This window comes from Schistocerca piceifrons, chromosome 1 (assembly GCF_021461385.2).
Source record: "Schistocerca piceifrons isolate TAMUIC-IGC-003096 chromosome 1, iqSchPice1.1, whole genome shotgun sequence".
In the NCBI taxonomy this organism is placed as follows: domain Eukaryota; kingdom Metazoa; phylum Arthropoda; class Insecta; order Orthoptera; family Acrididae; genus Schistocerca; species Schistocerca piceifrons.
Window position 1 is genome coordinate 1,039,719,719 of NC_060138.1, and position 19,075 is coordinate 1,039,738,793.

At 42.1% G+C, this 19,075-nt stretch overlaps 1 protein-coding gene across 1 annotated transcript in view; it reads right to left on the minus strand.

Moving 5' to 3' along the window:
* LOC124777398 (cadherin-86C-like) overlaps positions 1-19,075 on the minus strand; it is a 286,282-nt gene that overhangs the window by 71,744 nt on the left and 195,463 nt on the right. Inside the window, exons 13-14 of the mRNA XM_047252795.1 lie at positions 4,991-5,172; positions 2,722-2,821 (exon numbers count right to left, since the gene is read on the minus strand). Of these exons, the coding sequence (XP_047108751.1) occupies positions 2,722-2,821; positions 4,991-5,172 (282 nt within the window). The remainder of the gene's footprint in view (positions 1-2,721; positions 2,822-4,990; positions 5,173-19,075) is intronic.

The following is a 19,075-nucleotide window of genomic DNA, read 5'->3' on the forward strand; positions in this document are numbered from 1 at the left end:
TGAGAAATGAACTGAGTCCCATTATCGGAAACTAAGGTACAAGGCAATCCCTTAATACAAAAAACCCTCAAAAGCATATGAATTGTGGCCTCAGCTGAGGTCAATGCACACTGCAAAATGTAAGGATACCAGGAAAATGCATCCACAACCAAGAGCCAATAGGAATTCACGAAGGGGCCCACAAAGTCTAATTGAATACTTTCCCATGGCTGGCATGGAGCAGGCCAGGGGGACAGAGATGCCCTGGAGCTGCCTGTTGTCAGGCACACTGCTCACAGGTGCTGCATTGTGAGGCAAGGAAATGTAAGGGTTAAACAAGGGAACGTAGGGTTTATGGTCAGTTACAAGGTGAAACTTGGAGCCTATGGGAAGAGCCTCTATTTCCACCTGAGAGTAACACTGCTGACTGGAATGAGAGATTTAGAGGTGAAAGTGACAGCTGCCGGCATATCAGTGCACTAGGACTACGCCAAGGCCATACTGTGAGGTGTCAAGTCACCAAAACTATGTGCTGGTCCAGAGAGAAGGTAATTAAACAAGGGGCCAAGAATAATGTGGATTTCCACATTTGGAAATCACATTCGTAATCCAGGCTCCAGCAAAAAAGGTACATTCCTGAGTAACAAGGCATGCAACAGGTGGTCCAATGTGGTTGCCCTGACAGTAATTTATGGTAGTAGGCTATTGTACCTGGAAGGTCTGAAGCTCCTTTGTGGACAAGGGGCAAGGTGTACATGCAACAGTGGAGATTTGCTCTGGCAGAGGACAAATGCCATCTTGCTTGATCTTGAACCCCAAACAAACAAAAGTTTGAAAAAACTGAGATTTCATGAGGTTACACTGTAAGCCTGCAGAACGTAAGACAGAAACAAAATGCATAAATTTTTAAAGTAACACCTATGGAGGAAACCATGACAACAATATCATCCAGATAACTAATGCAACCTGGGACAGGCATATTCAATTGCTCTATAAATTGTTGGAAAATAACTGGGGTATGAGGCACACCAAAAAGAAGGTGCAAATATTGATAGAGGCCACAAGGAGTATTCAAAACCACAACTATCGAACTCTTCGTCCACAGGAGCATGCAGATACTCCTCGGAGGAATCAGTTTCAGAAAAGCACTAGCCATCCAATATTTTCGCCAATGGGTCCTCCTGGCATAGAAGAGGATATTTATCATGATTGACCAGGCATTGAAAGTAGTACTGAAGTCGCCAGAAATGCTGTTTCCCTGACGGCTTCTGAACTACAACCAGTGAAGATGACCATTCACTATCTATAACAATTTGAACTACCCCTAGAAATTAAAGTCTGTTCAATTCTGTTTTCACTTGATCTTTCATGGTGAAAGGAATAGGGTGTACATGACAAAGACGAGACCAAGCTGTGGATTTCAAAGAAATATGAATAGAAAAATTTGTAGCACACTCTATACCTTCTGAAAACAAGTTCAAAAACTCCTCACACAGTGTTTCCAATTGAGAAGACGGTACCTGATTGGACACAAGGTGAACTGCATTGGTGATAGAAAATCCAAATGTTGAAATGCGTCCATCCCAAACAAGTTCTCAACACCAGCATCAGCAACCACTAAAAATGTCATGGAATGAACCACTGACTTATAAGAGGCAGATGCTGTAAATTGTCCCTACAGCACAATGTTCAGTTTGTTATAACTGACCTGCTTCCACATGACGGGCATCAACAGTGGCGAGCCTAAACTCACAAAAGTTTGAGAATTCAATGATTTCATTGCAGCACCTTTGTCGACCTGTAGCCAGAGCACTTTGCAAAAAACATGATAAACAACTAGGGAGAAGTCATAAGCACTGGACTCACACAGTTTCCGTCCTTGTCCCTTCCAGAGCAACCTTCAGCAAATGGCAAATGGAGACCGTGAGGCCTTTCTTTTGGCAAGCATTACAAGTAGTAGCCCAGTACTTATGGCACACTGATCATTTATGCTGGACAAAACAGAAAGGCCAAGATGAAAACAGAGAATGCCAACACTGGCGCTGTGGTGATCGCGGCTGCTTGCTCGAACCAGTCTTAGTCTGCTCGGCACTGGGCCCGCATGTTTACTACCACCGCTGCTGCTTCCTTGTGCAAGTTATCTGTTGTACTAGTGCACACATATTGTGACACTACTGCCACATTGCCCTGTGCTTAAATTTTACCACCTGCTGCCTGAAAAAATTCAAAAGATTGTGCTATTTGCAAAACTCCTGCCAATGGGGAGTTATTCACAGAATAAAGCCTTCTGCCACACTTTCTTGCCTAGAGCTAAACAGATGACTGTGTCATGCACCAAGAGTCTGCATAAGAGTCATTATGAGCATTAGTAACAAACTGACACTTGTGGTGGTTTCAGTAGAATACAACTTATGCCACTATGACATGCGTTCATTTGTGATAGTTGAGTAATAAACTGCACATGTGATCAAAAGTAAGAGCTGACAGTTCTTGTAAAGCCACAAAATGACACAGTAATTGATACACATTAGGTGGAATCCATGAAAGGAATAAGGCTTTGTACAAATTAAGCACACACTACACTGACACTATACTCTGTGCACTAACACTCACATGCATCAGTATCAGGATACAACACAAATATTTCTTAAAAAGTTTTTCATTGTTGTTGTTTATTCTTCTAAAAAACTCTGCAATATATATATTTTTAAGAAAATAAAAATACTAATGCTTGTTACAAACCTGTTATTTTATCTATACGAAATTTCGTTGCATCCCGTGTATTGTAGTCAATGGAGTAATGGACCACATTGTTAGGTGCTTCAGCATCACCATCTAAAGCCTGAAATATTTTTCAAAAGTTGTTTATAAGGATCAACTTTTTAATCAAATTCAAATGACATGTTCTACATCCGTAAAGTTCTCATAACTATAATTTTGCGGAATGAACAATGAATCTAATCTAATCTAAATGCATGAATTTTGTCAGAACACTGCACTTTGATTTACATGACACTGTCAATATGATAAACAGACGTTTCTGCCAGAAATTTTACAAAGCCAGCTCAGAAACTGGGTAATCAGGACATTTTGTCATATCTCATACAGGATCTAGAAACATTTCTTTCTGACCATGATCACAAAAAAGAACTATGAATTAAACTTGGGGAACTTCATGTAGAAACTCTATACCTTTGCATAGAGAATGAAGTGACAGTCATTATATGGTGGAAAAGTTTTTAAAATTTATCACAGATACAAGAAGGAAACTGGAGAATTTTAGAGAAGCTAAACTAAGTTAAAAGCTTACCTAAAATCTCCTGTAATATGTTTGAATATTTAGATTATGGGTTTGCCAAAACTGGCTATCACTGTACGAAACATTGCTCATTGTTAATAAATCTCCATCATACTTAGAGTAATAAGAATACTTCTGCAGTTATTGTAGCAGATGAACATCTCCATATAACATAATTAAAAGAAAAAAAACAACCAGAAGCTTTTTGAAATTATCAGCTGTTCTATGGTTTTTTGAGTATTACTAGGGAATGAATGTCTTTGCCAAATAACACAAGCTCTATATCTATAATGGTAATTATTAATATATATTGCAGAAGTATTTCGACTAGCTGCAACTCTATAGGCCTAATGATGTATGTTTTGGCCCATTCCACATCACTGATGGTTTCGTCTTGATGAGACCTGCAGAACATAATGTGTGATTGAATGAATTTCCGGTGACATTGTAACTCTATCAGAGATAGCAAAAGACTTGAAAGAGCTGTTGAGCAGAATGGACAGTGTCTTGAAAGGAAGATATAAGATGAACATCAACAAAAGAAAGACAAGGATAATAGAATGTAGTTGAATTAAATCAGATGATTCTGAGAGAATTCGATTAGGAAACAAGACTCTTAAAGTAGTAAATAGGTTTTGCCATTTGAGTAACTGTAACTGATGATGGCCAAAGTAGAGAGGATATAAAATGTAGGCTGGTAATGGCAAAATACGCATTTCTAAAGAAGGGAAATTTGTAAACATCAAATATATTAAGTGTTAGGAAGTCTTTTCTTAAGGTATTTGTCTGGAATGTAGCCATGTATGGAAGTGAAATATGAACAATTAGCAGTTTAGGCAAGAAGAGAATAGTAGCTTTAGAAATGTGGTGCTGCAGAAGAATGCTGAAGATTAGATGGGTAGATCATGTAACTAATGAGGAGGTACTGAACAGAATTGGAGAGACAAGAAATTTGTGTCCTATCAGTTGATAGGACACATTCTGAGACATCAAGGGATCACCAGTTTAGTAGTGAAGTGAAGTATGGGAGGTAAAAATTGTAGAAGGAGACCAAGAGACAAATACAGTTAGCAGATTCAGAAGGATGTTGGTTGCAGTAGTTATTCAGAGATGAAGAGGTCTGCACTGGATAGAGTAGCACGGAGAGCTGTATCAAACCAGTCTTTGGACTGAAGACCACAACAACAACAACAATAACAATAGCTGTTGCATCATGTTGTCCAAATGGTTCTTTGTGTTTATGACATTTGATGGAGCTACAACTGTTACTTGTATTCTGTTACATAGGGCATCAGTAAGCTTTGTGTAAACCTCTTCAGGACTTTTTCATACTTTGAGGCCATTGTGATTGACTTCATATTTCTTTGTCAATTACACCCAAATTTTGTATTTTGGCCCACCGAATGAACAAATCCTTATGTCTCTTCTCTCACTTAAGAGGATAGCAGTACATGAATAATTGATTATTTACTGCTGTTTCTGTCACTTATCAAGCAAATTGCATAAATCAAGACAATATGAAGCTATTTATCTGCCAGTGTCAGTGTCAAGCCATTTAAATCCATGTCAAGAAACTGTGGTGCATCACTTTTCAATAAACCCACACATTTTTTCCACTCTTTAACACAAAAGACTTATTGTGTGGTAATAGAAAAGAAGCAAATTTTTTAATCATAAATCCATATGATTCTATTATTTTTAACTATCACTCACTTTCACTTGTGCACTTGTAGTGAAGTCACTTAGATCTTGTCGCAAGACAAATTCGTATATATCTTTCTCAAAGACTGGAGCATTGTCATTTACATCTAGGACATGAATGATAAGTGGAACATTGGCTGTGTTCCCCCTTTCATCACCATCCATATCTGTAGCCTCTACATGCAGATGAAACTCTGTAAGGAAAAATGACAGTATTATTGCAAGGCATGTATTGTGAATATTTTGACCATTTTGTCTCAGTTGCTAGTTCAGTGCCATTTATCTTTCACACAGGAATAACCATTACTCAAGTTTTACAACTCAGTTTCAGTTGATAAAGATTAGTAATGGTTGTCTTTACCTAAAGTATAAACAGTATGTGTTGATCTTCTTGGATTTGGAGCTCGATCTTCAAGCAAAGCTGCCACATTATTTTGACAGTCCACATGGTCATCATCTTGAAGTGGACTGTACAAATATTGTGTCAGTTTGACTTGAAGATCTGGTTGCAAACTTGAAGAGCATATCGAGTTATTCTATTGGGAAAGCTTATGAAGCCAGATAAACAGCATTTTTATATAAGACATTTATCTAGTGATGGCAATTCGCATACAGACAAGGCAGTAGACATGTTTGTTTAAATATTTAAACCCATACTAAAATAGAAAAAAGTTATATTGTTTGCTGGAGCGGTATATGGTTCTATTGTGCAAGATATTGTATCAGAACCACCACAGTTTTTTCTAATATATGAAGAGAAGAGTATAGTTAAATAATAATAAAAGTAATGAAAAAATAGGCCAAAGAAAGTAGAAAGTGTTATGTAACTGCATACAAATGTTACTCACAAAAGTAGAACATCAACAGAATAAGTAAGTCGATGTAATGCCAAAAGCCGAGAAACTAATACTTTAGTACCTCCCAATATCTTGCTAATCGAATGAGGGTGATGAAGACTGTCTTTATCTTTCTGAACATAAGACAGGGCATCTTTTACAGTATTGAAAGTTTAGTCTTTTCCAGAAGCCTTGTTCTGTTCAAGGGTTCCTTTACTTTGAGTTATAAATTCAAAATGATATGTGTCACGTTTACTGAATATGATGAATATTTCAACATTTCTCATCCGATTGGTTTCAATAACTGGTTTACATATACATGCATTATTATGATATTCTGTTATTGCTCATCAGCAAAGAAACTTGTTTGGCAAGAGATTATTTTTTGTGTCTTCTGACAAATTCATGTATTATTTTGTGTCAGTTTACCCCAAAAAATCGGTTCTTTTGTGAATAAATATAGTTTATGTTTAAATCAAACAATGGAAAGTCCAGGTTGGAATATCAACAATTATGGAAAGGATAGATTACTACTCACCATAAAGATGACATGCTGAGTTGCAAACAGGCACAATGAAAAGACTGTACACTTTAAGATTTTGACCAAAGCTTTCATCAAAAAGAAAAACACACACATTCACACAGGCTAGCACATACCATACACACACACAATTGCTATCCCTGGCTGAAACTGAAATGCACTGAATGGAAGCAACAATCTGTAGTAGAGTGGGGAAGCAGGAGGGATAACATGGCAGTGGTGGGGGGAGAGAAAACAGTGCTGCCTGGCGGAGTGTGCAGGGACTACACGTGGCAGGCAAGGCTATCTGGGCTACCTGGTGCAGCATCGGAAGGCTGAGGTGGAGGGAGGGAAGGGAAAAAGGGAGAAGAAAGTAGAGGAGCAGTCCTTAGTTAACACTTCATCTACAGGAATTTCGCAATCTGTAGGTTTTCAGTGGAAAGGCATCGTGCCTTGTAAGAGATGGTGGTCTCTCTGTAGTTTCAATCCTATGCATTGTAACTCCCTTAATGCTATTGTTGGTCAGGAACTTGGAAGCACTAAACACACATGTGAGGGATAACTATCGTTGGTTGCACTGTCACTAACCTGCATGGGTGTAGTAGGCACAGAAGAAAGATGGTTAAAGTGGGTAGGCAATGTCATATGCAATGATTCCTGCTGAGTAATGCAATACTGGAAGATTTCCACAGCTTTTCTTTGGGAGCAGGGTGTATTCACGCTGGCTTTTGTGTCCACTGATTCCAAATACAGCACAGCCTGGGTCAGTAACTGATCAATATATTGTAGTGCTTCGAGAATTTACGTGTAAATTCTGGAACCACTTGACCTTCAGCCACCTCGAACACACGATATTTTAAAGATAAGTATGAGAAAGAGCCTATTTACTGCACAACACATGTCTATGTGTGCAGGATGCTCAGATGGTAGAGCACTTGCCCGCGAAAGGCAAAGGTCCCGAGTTCGAGTCTCGGTCGGGCACACAGTTTTAATCTGCCAGGAAGATTCATATCAGCGCACACTCCACTGCAGAGTGAAAATCTCATTCTGGAAACTGAACAGAGTATTTTATATATGTATAAAATATAGTTTAAAGTGATTAACTAAACAACTATTTGATCATAGTGTATAATTGTATATTTGTTATAGAATATTTCATACCCTTGTGATGTATATGGGAGGGTTTGTATTAGTTTTTGGAGGGTTGGGTAGTGAAAGTACAAACTTGGCTAACACGGAACACACACCACACCTTTCAAATGACCCTCGCAAACAAGTGTGACTGATTCTTCACCATTTGACGTTCCATAGGGGTTGCTAAGATTTTCTTCGGGGACCTCAAGGGTGAAGTTGAGAATGTCCGTTCTGTAGGAGATGATTTAACACCATACCTCCTCCAGCTTCTCACTCAAGTACCAGCGAGGTAGGGATCCTGAGGAAGGGGGGTGGGAAGGGTTTCCTGTCTTTGGAGCTATCTTCTTTCTCTTCTTCGATCTTAGCAACCATTTCTACTTTTTCCTTTCTGACTTCTCATTTCAGTACCTATCTATCTTTCCCTCTTTCCATATTCATTTACTTCTGTCACTGAAGTCCTCCTTATTTTCCATGGTTTTCAATAACATACAACTTATTTTATATAGGTAGGCTGAAGAATCAGGCTACACAAACACACTTACGCATACACACAAAAAATACGATTACACAAACACTGATCTTACACATCAAAAGAACTGTCAAGTGTTGTTGGGGGAAAGGAATGTGTACCCTGGGAAAGGATGCACACACTGTTGTTTATTGTGACGGTTCTGCACTGCACATACACACATTGTTGTTTATTGTGAAGGTTCTGCATTGCACATACATACATTGTTGTTTATTCTGAAGTTTCTGCATTGCACATATATAGAGGAAAATATATATACATATAAGAACCATGACGATTCAATATCATATACATATATATAAGTATAAGAACTGTGACAATTTCCAAGTACACATAAGAAGGAGGCATGAGTAAGAAAAAAGAACATAAGCCAGAGAGAAATCAATTGGGGCAATTATGAAGAAATGTCAGTCTAATAAATATTCTGATAATTTGTAGGATAGTGGGACTCTTATAACCTAAGTAAACATATTATATATTGAATGGTGTATAGAGACATAGTATATACCAAGTACATATAAGTTGAAAAGTAAGGGAGGACTCCGGGAACTAAATGAAGTATCAAGAAGTGGAGCTGAGGTGAAAAATAGATTTGTAACTTTACCAGAAAACATTTAATTATAGTGTACATAAAGATGTATACTAGGAAAATGAACCATGAGGCCTACTCATAAAGGATGAGGGGGGCGCACCCAGCATTTATTGAATATAAAAGGTAGATAGGCAGACCTAAGAAAGGCTGACCTATACTGTGCGGACAGGGGCACCAAGAAGGGGACTGACTTGTACCATAGGAAAATAGGAATCAAGAGGGGCGTACCTACCAAAACAGAATGAGTGCACTCATGGGGTCAACCCATATCTAAGGTATAGGTACTGTTCAAAAAGGGGAAATGGACAGATCGTGACAGAAGTCATACATTTTATATGGATTATTCTGGTAAGTTTGAATTCTATAGACCACTAGCATTATTATGTTTTGTGAGTGTCAGAAAGAACACTTTAATTTGCCCAGAGTTCCTCCAGATTACAAACTACTATGAATAATGATACTAGTCCGTACTGAGGAAAAATAGTACAAAAAATTAGAATACAGGATGAAATATTTAAAAGTCCGTGACACCTGGAATTTATGATTTGAGCTGAAAAGAAAGTTTTCACCATTTATAATTACGAGTAATGCAGAATGAAATCATAAATAGAGGCTTATGTTCTAAAAACAAAGTAGAGCAAAGAATTAGTGGAAAGACAACAATTGGAAGCCTGCTCTACAGAATACTAGGATTTATGAAAGAAAGATAAAGAAATTGTGTATATAAATTTATGTACTAAATGATCACTTTTGAAGTGTGGATTGTTACTAGTATGATATTAATATACATAATGGTTATGTATAAAATACCGTGTGTTCTATCTGGGGAGGGGAATATGTAGTACTTCAAGAATTTACATGTAAATTCTGGAACCACTCGATCTTCTGCCATCTCGAACATGTGATATTTTAAAGATAAGTGTGAGAGACAGCCTATTTACTGCGCAACACATGTCTGTGTGTGCAGAATGGACGTTGGTCCTGGGAGGACAGGAGCTGCGTCAGACGAGCGACGCTGACAAGTGTTTGCCGCTCATGCCATAGAAGATGTATGTGATGTACAAGGAGCAAGCACGCATTATTCTTTGATGGTGTAATGACTGTAATTGTTATGAACAATTGAAACATTTTTTGTGAGAAGCAAGTCCTGTTTTTGAATTTCTGCTCGTTATGAAACCGCCAACAATGTAATTATATTTAATAGTATCTAACGGGTATCATCGTAGTTGACTTGCAAGAATTTGTATGTTTATGTGAAACTTGTGGAGATGAAAATATACCTGAACTTAACTGAAAGTATGAGGATACAAAGTTATTTCTTATGAACTGAAAGTATGAGTTGTCCATTGCACTTCACATAGTTAGACCGGGAATTGTCTGCTAGGCATGCTCGATGTAAAACTGACTGGGTACGGCCCGTGCTGCCTGAGTTTTTGTTCTGGCGGCAGAGGGCGCAGCCGAATTCTCACGTGCCCTCTGGTGGACAGGACTTTACAAGTGGCAACTACTGTCCGTGATGCGCCATGCCGATGTGCGCCTCCCACGATCTTTCTGGTCGCTACTGCACTCCTCCTCCTTCGCGGGGTGAAGCCACTGTGATACACTGCGTCAGAAGGTGGAGCGTCATGCAGTAGCAATGACCTCCATGTCCATTGGAATGCTGGAGTCGGGGGGATCTGCCAATCCTTGAGCCGGAACCTTCAAATACGGTTGGAAGTGACCAACACGAAGAGGCCCCCATCATCCCACCACCGGAGCCTGGGGCAGAATGGGCAACAAGCTTTCGAACTCTGGATCCCGTTCCACCTCGGGAGGGGCAAGGCCCAGTGGTGGGGACGATGGGGAAGACACGACCACAGGTGAACCAGCCTCCTGAAAAACCAGGCCTGCGAGTGGGGCCGGCTCACGCTGGGGCATCTCTAATGATGACGATGCCGGTGCTGGAGCTACTGGGGGTCGCCAAGGCTGAGAACCATCGCTGTGTGGCGGAGTCATAGGTGGGAGTGGCAGTAGCATCCCCTGAGAAAACAACACGGGTGCCGGCAATGGGGAAGCCAGTGCCTGAGGGGTCGGAGGGTGGGTGCCCGAACGTGGACGTAGCTAGATTTTGGTGACAACATACCTCCCGGTCCCCCGTCTGCAAGGTATAGAGCCGGCAGCCATTGCGGTGCAGGACCACCGCCGGTATCCAATGTGGATTGCAACCAAACCCACGTGCCCAGACCAACATACCCGGTGGAAAACCGGGTACCCCGTTTTGCGAAGACTGGCGAGGACCAGGCCGGAGGAGGTGCAGCAGAGTCCTAGGTTGGCGCCCGTGGAGGAGCTCTGCGGGGCTGCGTTCTCCCATCGGTGTGGTCCGGTATGCCATCAGGAAAAATGTCAACGCCTCTTCTGCAGGAAATTTGTGCACATACTTTTTCATCTGCGTCTTAAATGTGCACACCATGCTCTCGGTTTCCCCATTCGATTGTGGATGAAAGGGGGGAGAGCAAACGTGCTGAATACCGAAGCGGCTACAAAAATCCTGGAAGGTCTGCGAAATAAACTGACGTCCATTGTCCGATACCAGGGTGACTGGCAGACCTTCCACAGAGAAGATTTTTGCGAGTGCCTGGATTGCAACTTCTGAAGTGGTTGAGGAACAGCAATCCACATATGGGAATTGGGAATAAGCATCAATGGCAATGAGCCAAAAGCCATTGATAAACGGGCCCACAAAATCTATGTGAACACGTTCCCATGCCTGGGTTGCAGGTGGCCATGAAGAGAACACTGACCTGGGAGATGCCTGTTGGCTCGCCCACTGGGAACAGGCAGCCGCCAAGTGCTCAATTTCTCTGTCATCACCGGGCCAGTATGCATGTCTGCGAGCCTAGGTTTTAGTGTCCCTCATGTAATAACGTGAGGACCTCCCTTTGCAAACTTGCAGGAACAACCACGCGAGGAGCTGTATCATCGGTAGCCAGAAGGAGAACTCCTTCCAAGACTGAGAGGCGGTCTCGTAGAACAAAATAATTACAAAGAGGGTCCGAGGCCCGACCTGGAGGTCAGGATGACCACCCCTGCTGAACGAGGCAAACTACTTGCCAGAGAACTGGGTCAGCTGCCGTTTCCCTGGCGACTCTAGAACTTGTGATCGGGAAGCCATCAACCGCTTGGCGGGACGCCACATCCAAATGAAAACACATAATCTCCTCCCGATTGAACTTAGGATCCGAGCCCACCGGAAGACAGGAAAGAGCATCGGCATTGGCATGCTGTCTGGTAGGGTGAAAATGAATGTCATAATGGTACTTAGAGAGGAACAAGGCCCAGTGTTGCAGTCTATCCGGAATCTGAGGCAGGGCCAAATAACGATATTAATGGCTTATGGTCAGTGATTAACTGAAACTTCATGCCATACAAGAAAGGGTGAAACTTGGTAACAGCGTAGACAATCGCCAAAACCTCTTTTTCCTCATGGGAGTAATGGGCCTGCGTGGGACTAAGAGTTTTAGACGCAAATGCCAGTGACTGCTCAGAGCAATCCGTGTTGCGATGATCCAGGACCATCCCCACCCCATACTGTGAAGCATCTGTAGCCAGGACCAATGGCTTATTGGAGTCAAAAGTAGCCAAACAAGGCGCTGACATGAGGAGGCCCTTCAACGAGGTGAACGCTCGCTCGCATGCAGGCGACCAATCAAAAAAAAAAAAAAATGGTTCAAGTGGCTCTGAGCACTTGCGATTTAACTTCTGAGGTCATCAGTCGCCTAGAACTTAGAACTAATTAAACCTAATTAACCTAAGGACATCACACACATCCACGCCTGAGGCAGGATTCGAACCTGCAACCATAGCAGTCGCTCGGTTCCAGACTGTAGCGCCTAGAACCGCACAGCCACTCTGGCCGGTGACCAATCAAAAGGAACACCCTTGTGGAGAAGGCAGTACAGAGGGCGGGCTATGGTGGAAGCCCTGGGAATGAACCAGTGGTAATAGGCAATCTTGCCTAAAAAAAAAGCTTGTAACTCCTTCAGCGAAGTGGGCTGCAGAAGGTCGACGATACCTTGGACCAAACTTTCTAGTGGCTGGACGCTGTGCCGAGAGATGGTGTAGCCCACATATTCAATGGACGGTTGGAAGAAGTTCGACTTACGCAGGTTGCAACGCAGGCCCACGGACCTGAATTTGAGAAAGAGGGTTCGAAGGTTGTGCAAGTGTTCCTTCATGCTGCGGCCTGTGACAATTATGTCGTCCAGGTAATTAATTCAGTGAGGGATTGTCGATGTGACATGCTCAAGATAACGCTGAAATATCGCCGGGGCACTGGATATTCCGAAGGCCAACTGCTGGTATTGGTAAAGGCAAAACGGGGTGTTGATGACCGCCAGCCGTTTGGAGTCCTCATCAAGTGATATTTGATGATAATCCTCCGAAAGATCGATTTTCGAAAAATATTGGCCTCCCACCACGTCGGAGAACAATTCATCAGAATGAGGCAAGGGATAGGTGTCCACCACCAATTGGGAATTAATGGGTAGCCTTGAAATCGCCACGAAGATGTAATTTTCCTGAGGGTTTCCTGACAATAATGAGGGGCAAAGCCCACTCGCTAGAAGAAATTGGAAGAACGACCCCGAGGACTGTCAGCTGGTCTAGCTCTGTTCTAACCTGAGGGTGGAGAGCCAAGGGGATCTGCCTCGCATGTAGAAAACGCGGGCAAGCCGACGCCTTCAATGTTAAGTGAGCTTCAAAGTCTGAAACATGCTCCAGACCCTCCTCAAAGATATCCTTAAAGTCAGAGGTCAAAGATTCCAATGATTGATAGGGAACGCCTTCGGAGACCAACTGTATGGTGTCTGCGAAAGAAAAACTGAAAGCTTGAAAGGCATCCAATCCAAAAAGGTTAGTGGAGCTCGCATCACTGCCAGCAATAAAAATAAGAGGCCGAGTGACTGATTTTTATGTAACGCCGGTAGTGAATTGACCCAGTAGGGGAATGAACCGTTCACCTTAACCGCGGAGACGCCGGTAAACTGGCGCCGATGGGGGCGACCCAAGGTCGGAGGAAGTTTGTGCATTCAACAAGGAAACTGCCGCGCCCGTATCTACTTGCAGTTGTAGTCTGCGCGACCGAACCAACACCTCGATAAAGAGTTTGTGTGCCGATGCGTCGGGAGCCTGGCCCGATGAAACTTCCTGAATGTCAACATCCATGTCCTCTGTACCTGCTTCCTTCAATTCTTTTGAGGCTGAGCGGCCAACTTTGACCAATGTGTCCTTTTTTATTACATTTGCGACAAACGGCCCAACACTGGGGGCACTCTGACCGATCATAATGTATATAGCATGATGCACAGGACAGTAATAGGGGCCGGTGGCCGGAACTCTGTTTACGCGCCATGCGGGAGCGACCATAACGGCTGGATTGTACTGCTCGCACGTCATCCACCCCGGATGCAGTGGCCCCGTCGCGCCGCCCTGAACCTCCATGACGTCGCACCACGCTTCCAACTGTTGACCTGCGGCGTGAGAGACTCCATACGAGTGAGCAATGGACAGGACTTCCTCAAGGGGAGGGTCTTCCAACTGCAGAGCCTGTTGCCGGACCTCCCTATCAGGAGCCAAACAAACAATGATGTCTCGCACTATAACGTGGGCATACGACTCTCGCGACTGCTCCGTGACAAAATGACACTTGCAACTAAGACCGTGCAGGGTAGCGGCCCACGCCCGGTAAGACTGATGGGGCTGTTTCTTGCAAGCATTATTTCTTTGGAGAAAAAGTTGTGAAGATCGATGCAGCCACATATCCAGAGAAGAGGATCGACTAAACACTTCAAGTAAGTCAACTGTAGTAAGAGAAGTGTGAAGTTGAAAATCCAGTTTTGCACCGCTCCTCTTGTCGCCGAAACTGTTAAAATATCTTTACTCTTTGTCATTCCCAAGATTATTGGTGCAGTTCTGTACTTTAATTTGTAGGTCCTCCATGTTATGCCAGATGTCTTTGAGGCTGAAGTCCTGTAATGGTGGCTCTCAAAAATGGTGGCAGATGGTTTCAAAGAAGAAAGCTCACATTCAGCTTCCACCAGCTGCTTGTGTCACCAACACAGTTTGTACTGTACTAAGGAAGTTTCTTCTTGCAACATGAGACATTCCTTTCTCATGTTTCTGTACAATTTATTGGTTGCTGCTAGTTGATCTTCAAGTGAAAGGTGTAATTGGTGAAGCTTGCACACTGGGGTTTTCAGTGCATCTGCACATTTTGGAACAGCCTGCATTGAAGGTCCCAGTTGTACCCTAAATGCTAATGCCCAGTGATCTTCAGAAGAATGCTCCTTCTTGTAAGTCTGGACACAAATGAAAGTTATGGAGAAAACCTGCTCCTGATGGGACTTCATACACATCTACTTGCATAAACATCCTGGTGAAATTCTAGCTGTTGCCAAAGTCATTATTGTGTAAGTAGATCCATACATGTCAATAATTGACCCATTCATCATCTTTGGGACACAAGGTGAGATATCTGCAGCATAAGGAAGAGTAGCTGTGCTCGGGATCTTGCTGCTCTTGGAACTCAAGTTGACCAAAATGATGGTTAGTAATACAATCACCATGGCGGATAGTGGAAACAAATTGGCTTTATTCACCTGGTTGAATTTTTGGCTTATTTTGGCAATGTCGTGACCTCTGATGCCTAGTGAAGATCATGGGTGGCATTTGGGTGCTTGCAAGGAGGTGAACACTTACACATGGTAGTGCCGTAGTGTGCATGAAACCAGCACCAATGCACAATCTGTTGGCTGCTGTACATACCCTGGGAGGTGAGTGGTGCTAGGTAGTTTTCTGTTGTCAGCTGAGTGGAGTGCATCTCAATCACCAGAAGGTGTTGCCAATGGTGGCAGTGTTGGACTTCTTCATATGCACTAGGACCTGTTCAGTTGTTGCCTGCTAAAGGGAAGGGCAAGATGGCTGTCATCATTCCAGGTGTGTCATGTTGTGAAGTGTTGGGCACAGTTACCTCTGCTCAGTAGCCACCTGCACATCAATGCACAACGAGGCTGCCGAGTACAGCACAACATGGCTGCCAAAAACACATACTGCTGGTGGCTGCTGGGTAGTGAGGGCATCAGTCTTGCAATGCGAAAACATGATCTGCTAACCGTAACTTAACTTAGTGTGCGAGCTCTTTATTACATATTAAAGAAGCTGGGATCTTGTGAGACAATTTGCTTATCCACGTGGCTCACAGTGTATTGCCAGGCTTTAATACAAGGTTCACTAAAGTTCTTAGGGTGTAAAGTTCTTAGGGTGCCTGTCTGTTTAATTGTTCTGAGAAAATAGCCTGTTAAATTTGCCACTTGACTGATTTGCACAATGCTGCCCTGGCTGCCTCAAACTTATTAAAAGGAGGTGGTGATAGGATAACATCACTGATGGTAGCAGCATGCTCACCTATCTGACACAGTAATGTGGAATATTTTGCTGTCTCATCAAAAATGTTGTAAGTAGTGATGACTGATTCAATGATAGCAAACCTAGTTTGTGGCTGATCTGATAGAAACTAAGGCAGTTATGATAGCACACACTATACAGCCAGAAACACTGCAGGGAAAATGTCCATATGGCACTAATGTATTCAATCCAAGGATATGGTCAGATGTGACACCTTTGAATGGCTATGACGCAGTATAAAAAACAGAGATTTTATGGTGTGGCTTGGCTTACCAAGCTCTACTGATGGGTAAGAATAGATTCATCACCTCAAAAACTGATACAGAAGTACACAGTATGCATTTGTTACATTTTATATATGTAGCATTCAAAATGTCTGTTGGGCGCATGTGGCATCAGTGTCATACGTTTAAGATATTTAAGATAAGTCTAAATTATATGTTTGTGTCTCCATAGAGAGAAACCAAAATGGGTTTCATTTCCTCATACAAATCAGCAGTGATTGGAACACCTACAACTAGGCTCTTTGGCTCATCCTACAAGTACTTGCAAGAGAAGACGTATTTGTCCATAGTAGAAATTGAATGATTTCTGTCTCTAGAAGACTGAAACTCCTCCCAAAAACTAAACTAATTCTCTGTTTCTCCTGAGACTAGCTCTAATCTGATGGCTGGAAGTTGTCACAGGTACAGGAGCTGCTGTTGCAACTGAAACTGGCATAAGTGTCAAGTTTGTGACCAGTGAGGACAAACTAACTGAAATCTTTCTTGTTGCCTTCAGAATTGTTTTCCTGCTGATATCAACATGTTCTTAGCACTTCATAACATCAGTGTCATAGCCCATGTCAGAAAGCAGATTCTACATTGCATTGTCGACCACTTCTGTCAGTCTTGTCTGATAGCATTCATAGTTGGTATTTTTGCTTGAAGTTTCCTTCATCAGTTACTGTACTGAACCATGTTACTAGCATTATCTCAGTCTTTAGTTTCCTTTTCAAATTTTGCCACTGTATTTCTTTATTTGTCTCAGCTGTGGAGCATTTAACTGTTACTGCATATGAATAATCAAAGAATGTAGTAATAAGAACTGTCAATAGATAGTACTATCTCACATTACTGTTCATGGGAATAGTCAAAGATTGTAGTAGTATAAACAAACTGCAGATAGCACTGCCTATGTTTCTTATATCTATATCCTTAAACCGTCTGTTTCTATTGTTGATATTTCACAGTATAAACACAAGTGCCCCCCATGAACATGGACCTTGCCGTTGGTGGGAAGGCTTGCGTGCCTCAGCGATACAGATGGCCGTACCGTAGGTGCAACCACAACGGAGGGGTATCTGTTGAGAGGCCAGACAAACATGTGGTTCCTGAAGAGGGGCAGCAGCCTTTTCAGTAGTTGCAGGGGCAATAGTCTGGATGACTAACTGATCTGGCCTTGTAACATTAACCAAAACGGCCTTGCTGTGCTGGTACTGCGAACGGCTGAAAGCAAGGGGAAACTACAGCCATAATTTCTCCCAAGGACATGCAGCTTTACTGTGTGATTAAATGATGATGGCGTCCTCTTTGGTAAAATATTCCGGAGGTAAAATAGTCCCCCATTCGGATCTCCGGGCGGGGACTACTCAAGAGGACGTCGTTATCAGGAGAAAGAAAACTGGCATTCTACGGATCGGAGCGTGGAATGTCAGATCCCTTAATCGGGCAGGTAGGTTAGAAAATTTAAAAAGGGAAATGGATAGGTTAAAGTTAGATATAGTGGGAATTAGTGAAGTTCGGTGGCAGGAGGAACAAGACTTTTGGTCAGGTGAATACAGGGTTATAAATACAAAATCAAATAGGGGTAATGCAGGAGTAGGTTTAATAATGAATAAAAAAATAGGAATGCGGGTTAGCTACTACAAACAGCATAGTGAACGCATTATTGTGGCCAAGATAGACACAAAGCCCATGCCTACTACAGTAGTACAAGTTTATATGCCAACTAGCTCTGCAGATGATGAAGAAATTGATGAAATGTATGACGAGATAAAAGAAATTAGTCAGATAGTGAAGTGAGAAGAAAATTTAATAGTCATGGGTGACTGGAATTCAATAGTAGGCAAAGGGAGAGAAGGAAACATAGTAGGTGAATATGGATTGGGGGGAAGACGTGAAAGAGGAAGCCGCCTTGTAGAATTTTGCACAGAGCATAACTTAATCATACCTAACACTTGGTTCAAGAATCATGAAAGAAGGTTGTATACCTGAAAGAATCCTGGAGATACTAAAAGGTATCAGAGAGATTACATAATGGTAAGACAGAGATTTAGGAACCAGGTTTTAAATTGTAAGACATTTCCAGGGGCAGATGTGGATTCTGACCACAATCTATTAGTTATGAACTGCAGATTGAAACTGAAGAAACTGCAAAAAGGCAGGAATTTAAGGAGATGGGACCTGGATAAACTGACTAAACCAGAGGTTGTACAGAGTTTCAGGGAGAGCATAAGCGAAGAAATTGACAGGAATGGGGGAAAGAAATACAGTAGAAGAAGAATGGGTAGCTCTGAGGGATGAAGTAGTGAAGGCAGCAGAGGATCAAGTAGGTAAAAAGACAAGGGCTAATAGAAATCCTTGGGTAACAGAAGAAATATTGAATTTAATTGATGAAAGGAGAAAATATAAAAATGCTATAAATGAAGCAGGCAAAAAGGAATAGAAACGTCTCAAAAATGAGATCGACAGGAAGTGCAAAATGGCTAAGCAGGGATGGCTAGAGGACAAATGTAAGGATGTAGAGGCTTGTCTCACTAGGGGTGAGATAGATACTGCCTACAGGAAAATTAAAGAGACCTTTGGAGAGAAGAGAACCGCTTGTATGAATATCAAGAGCTCAGATTCCAACCCAGTTCTAAGCAAAGAAGGGAAGGCAGAAAGGTGGAAGGAGTATATAGAGGGCGATGTACTTGAGGACAATATTATGGAAATGGAAGAGGATGTAGATGAAGATGAAATGGGAGATAAGATACTGCGTGAAGAGTTTGACAGTGCACTGAAAG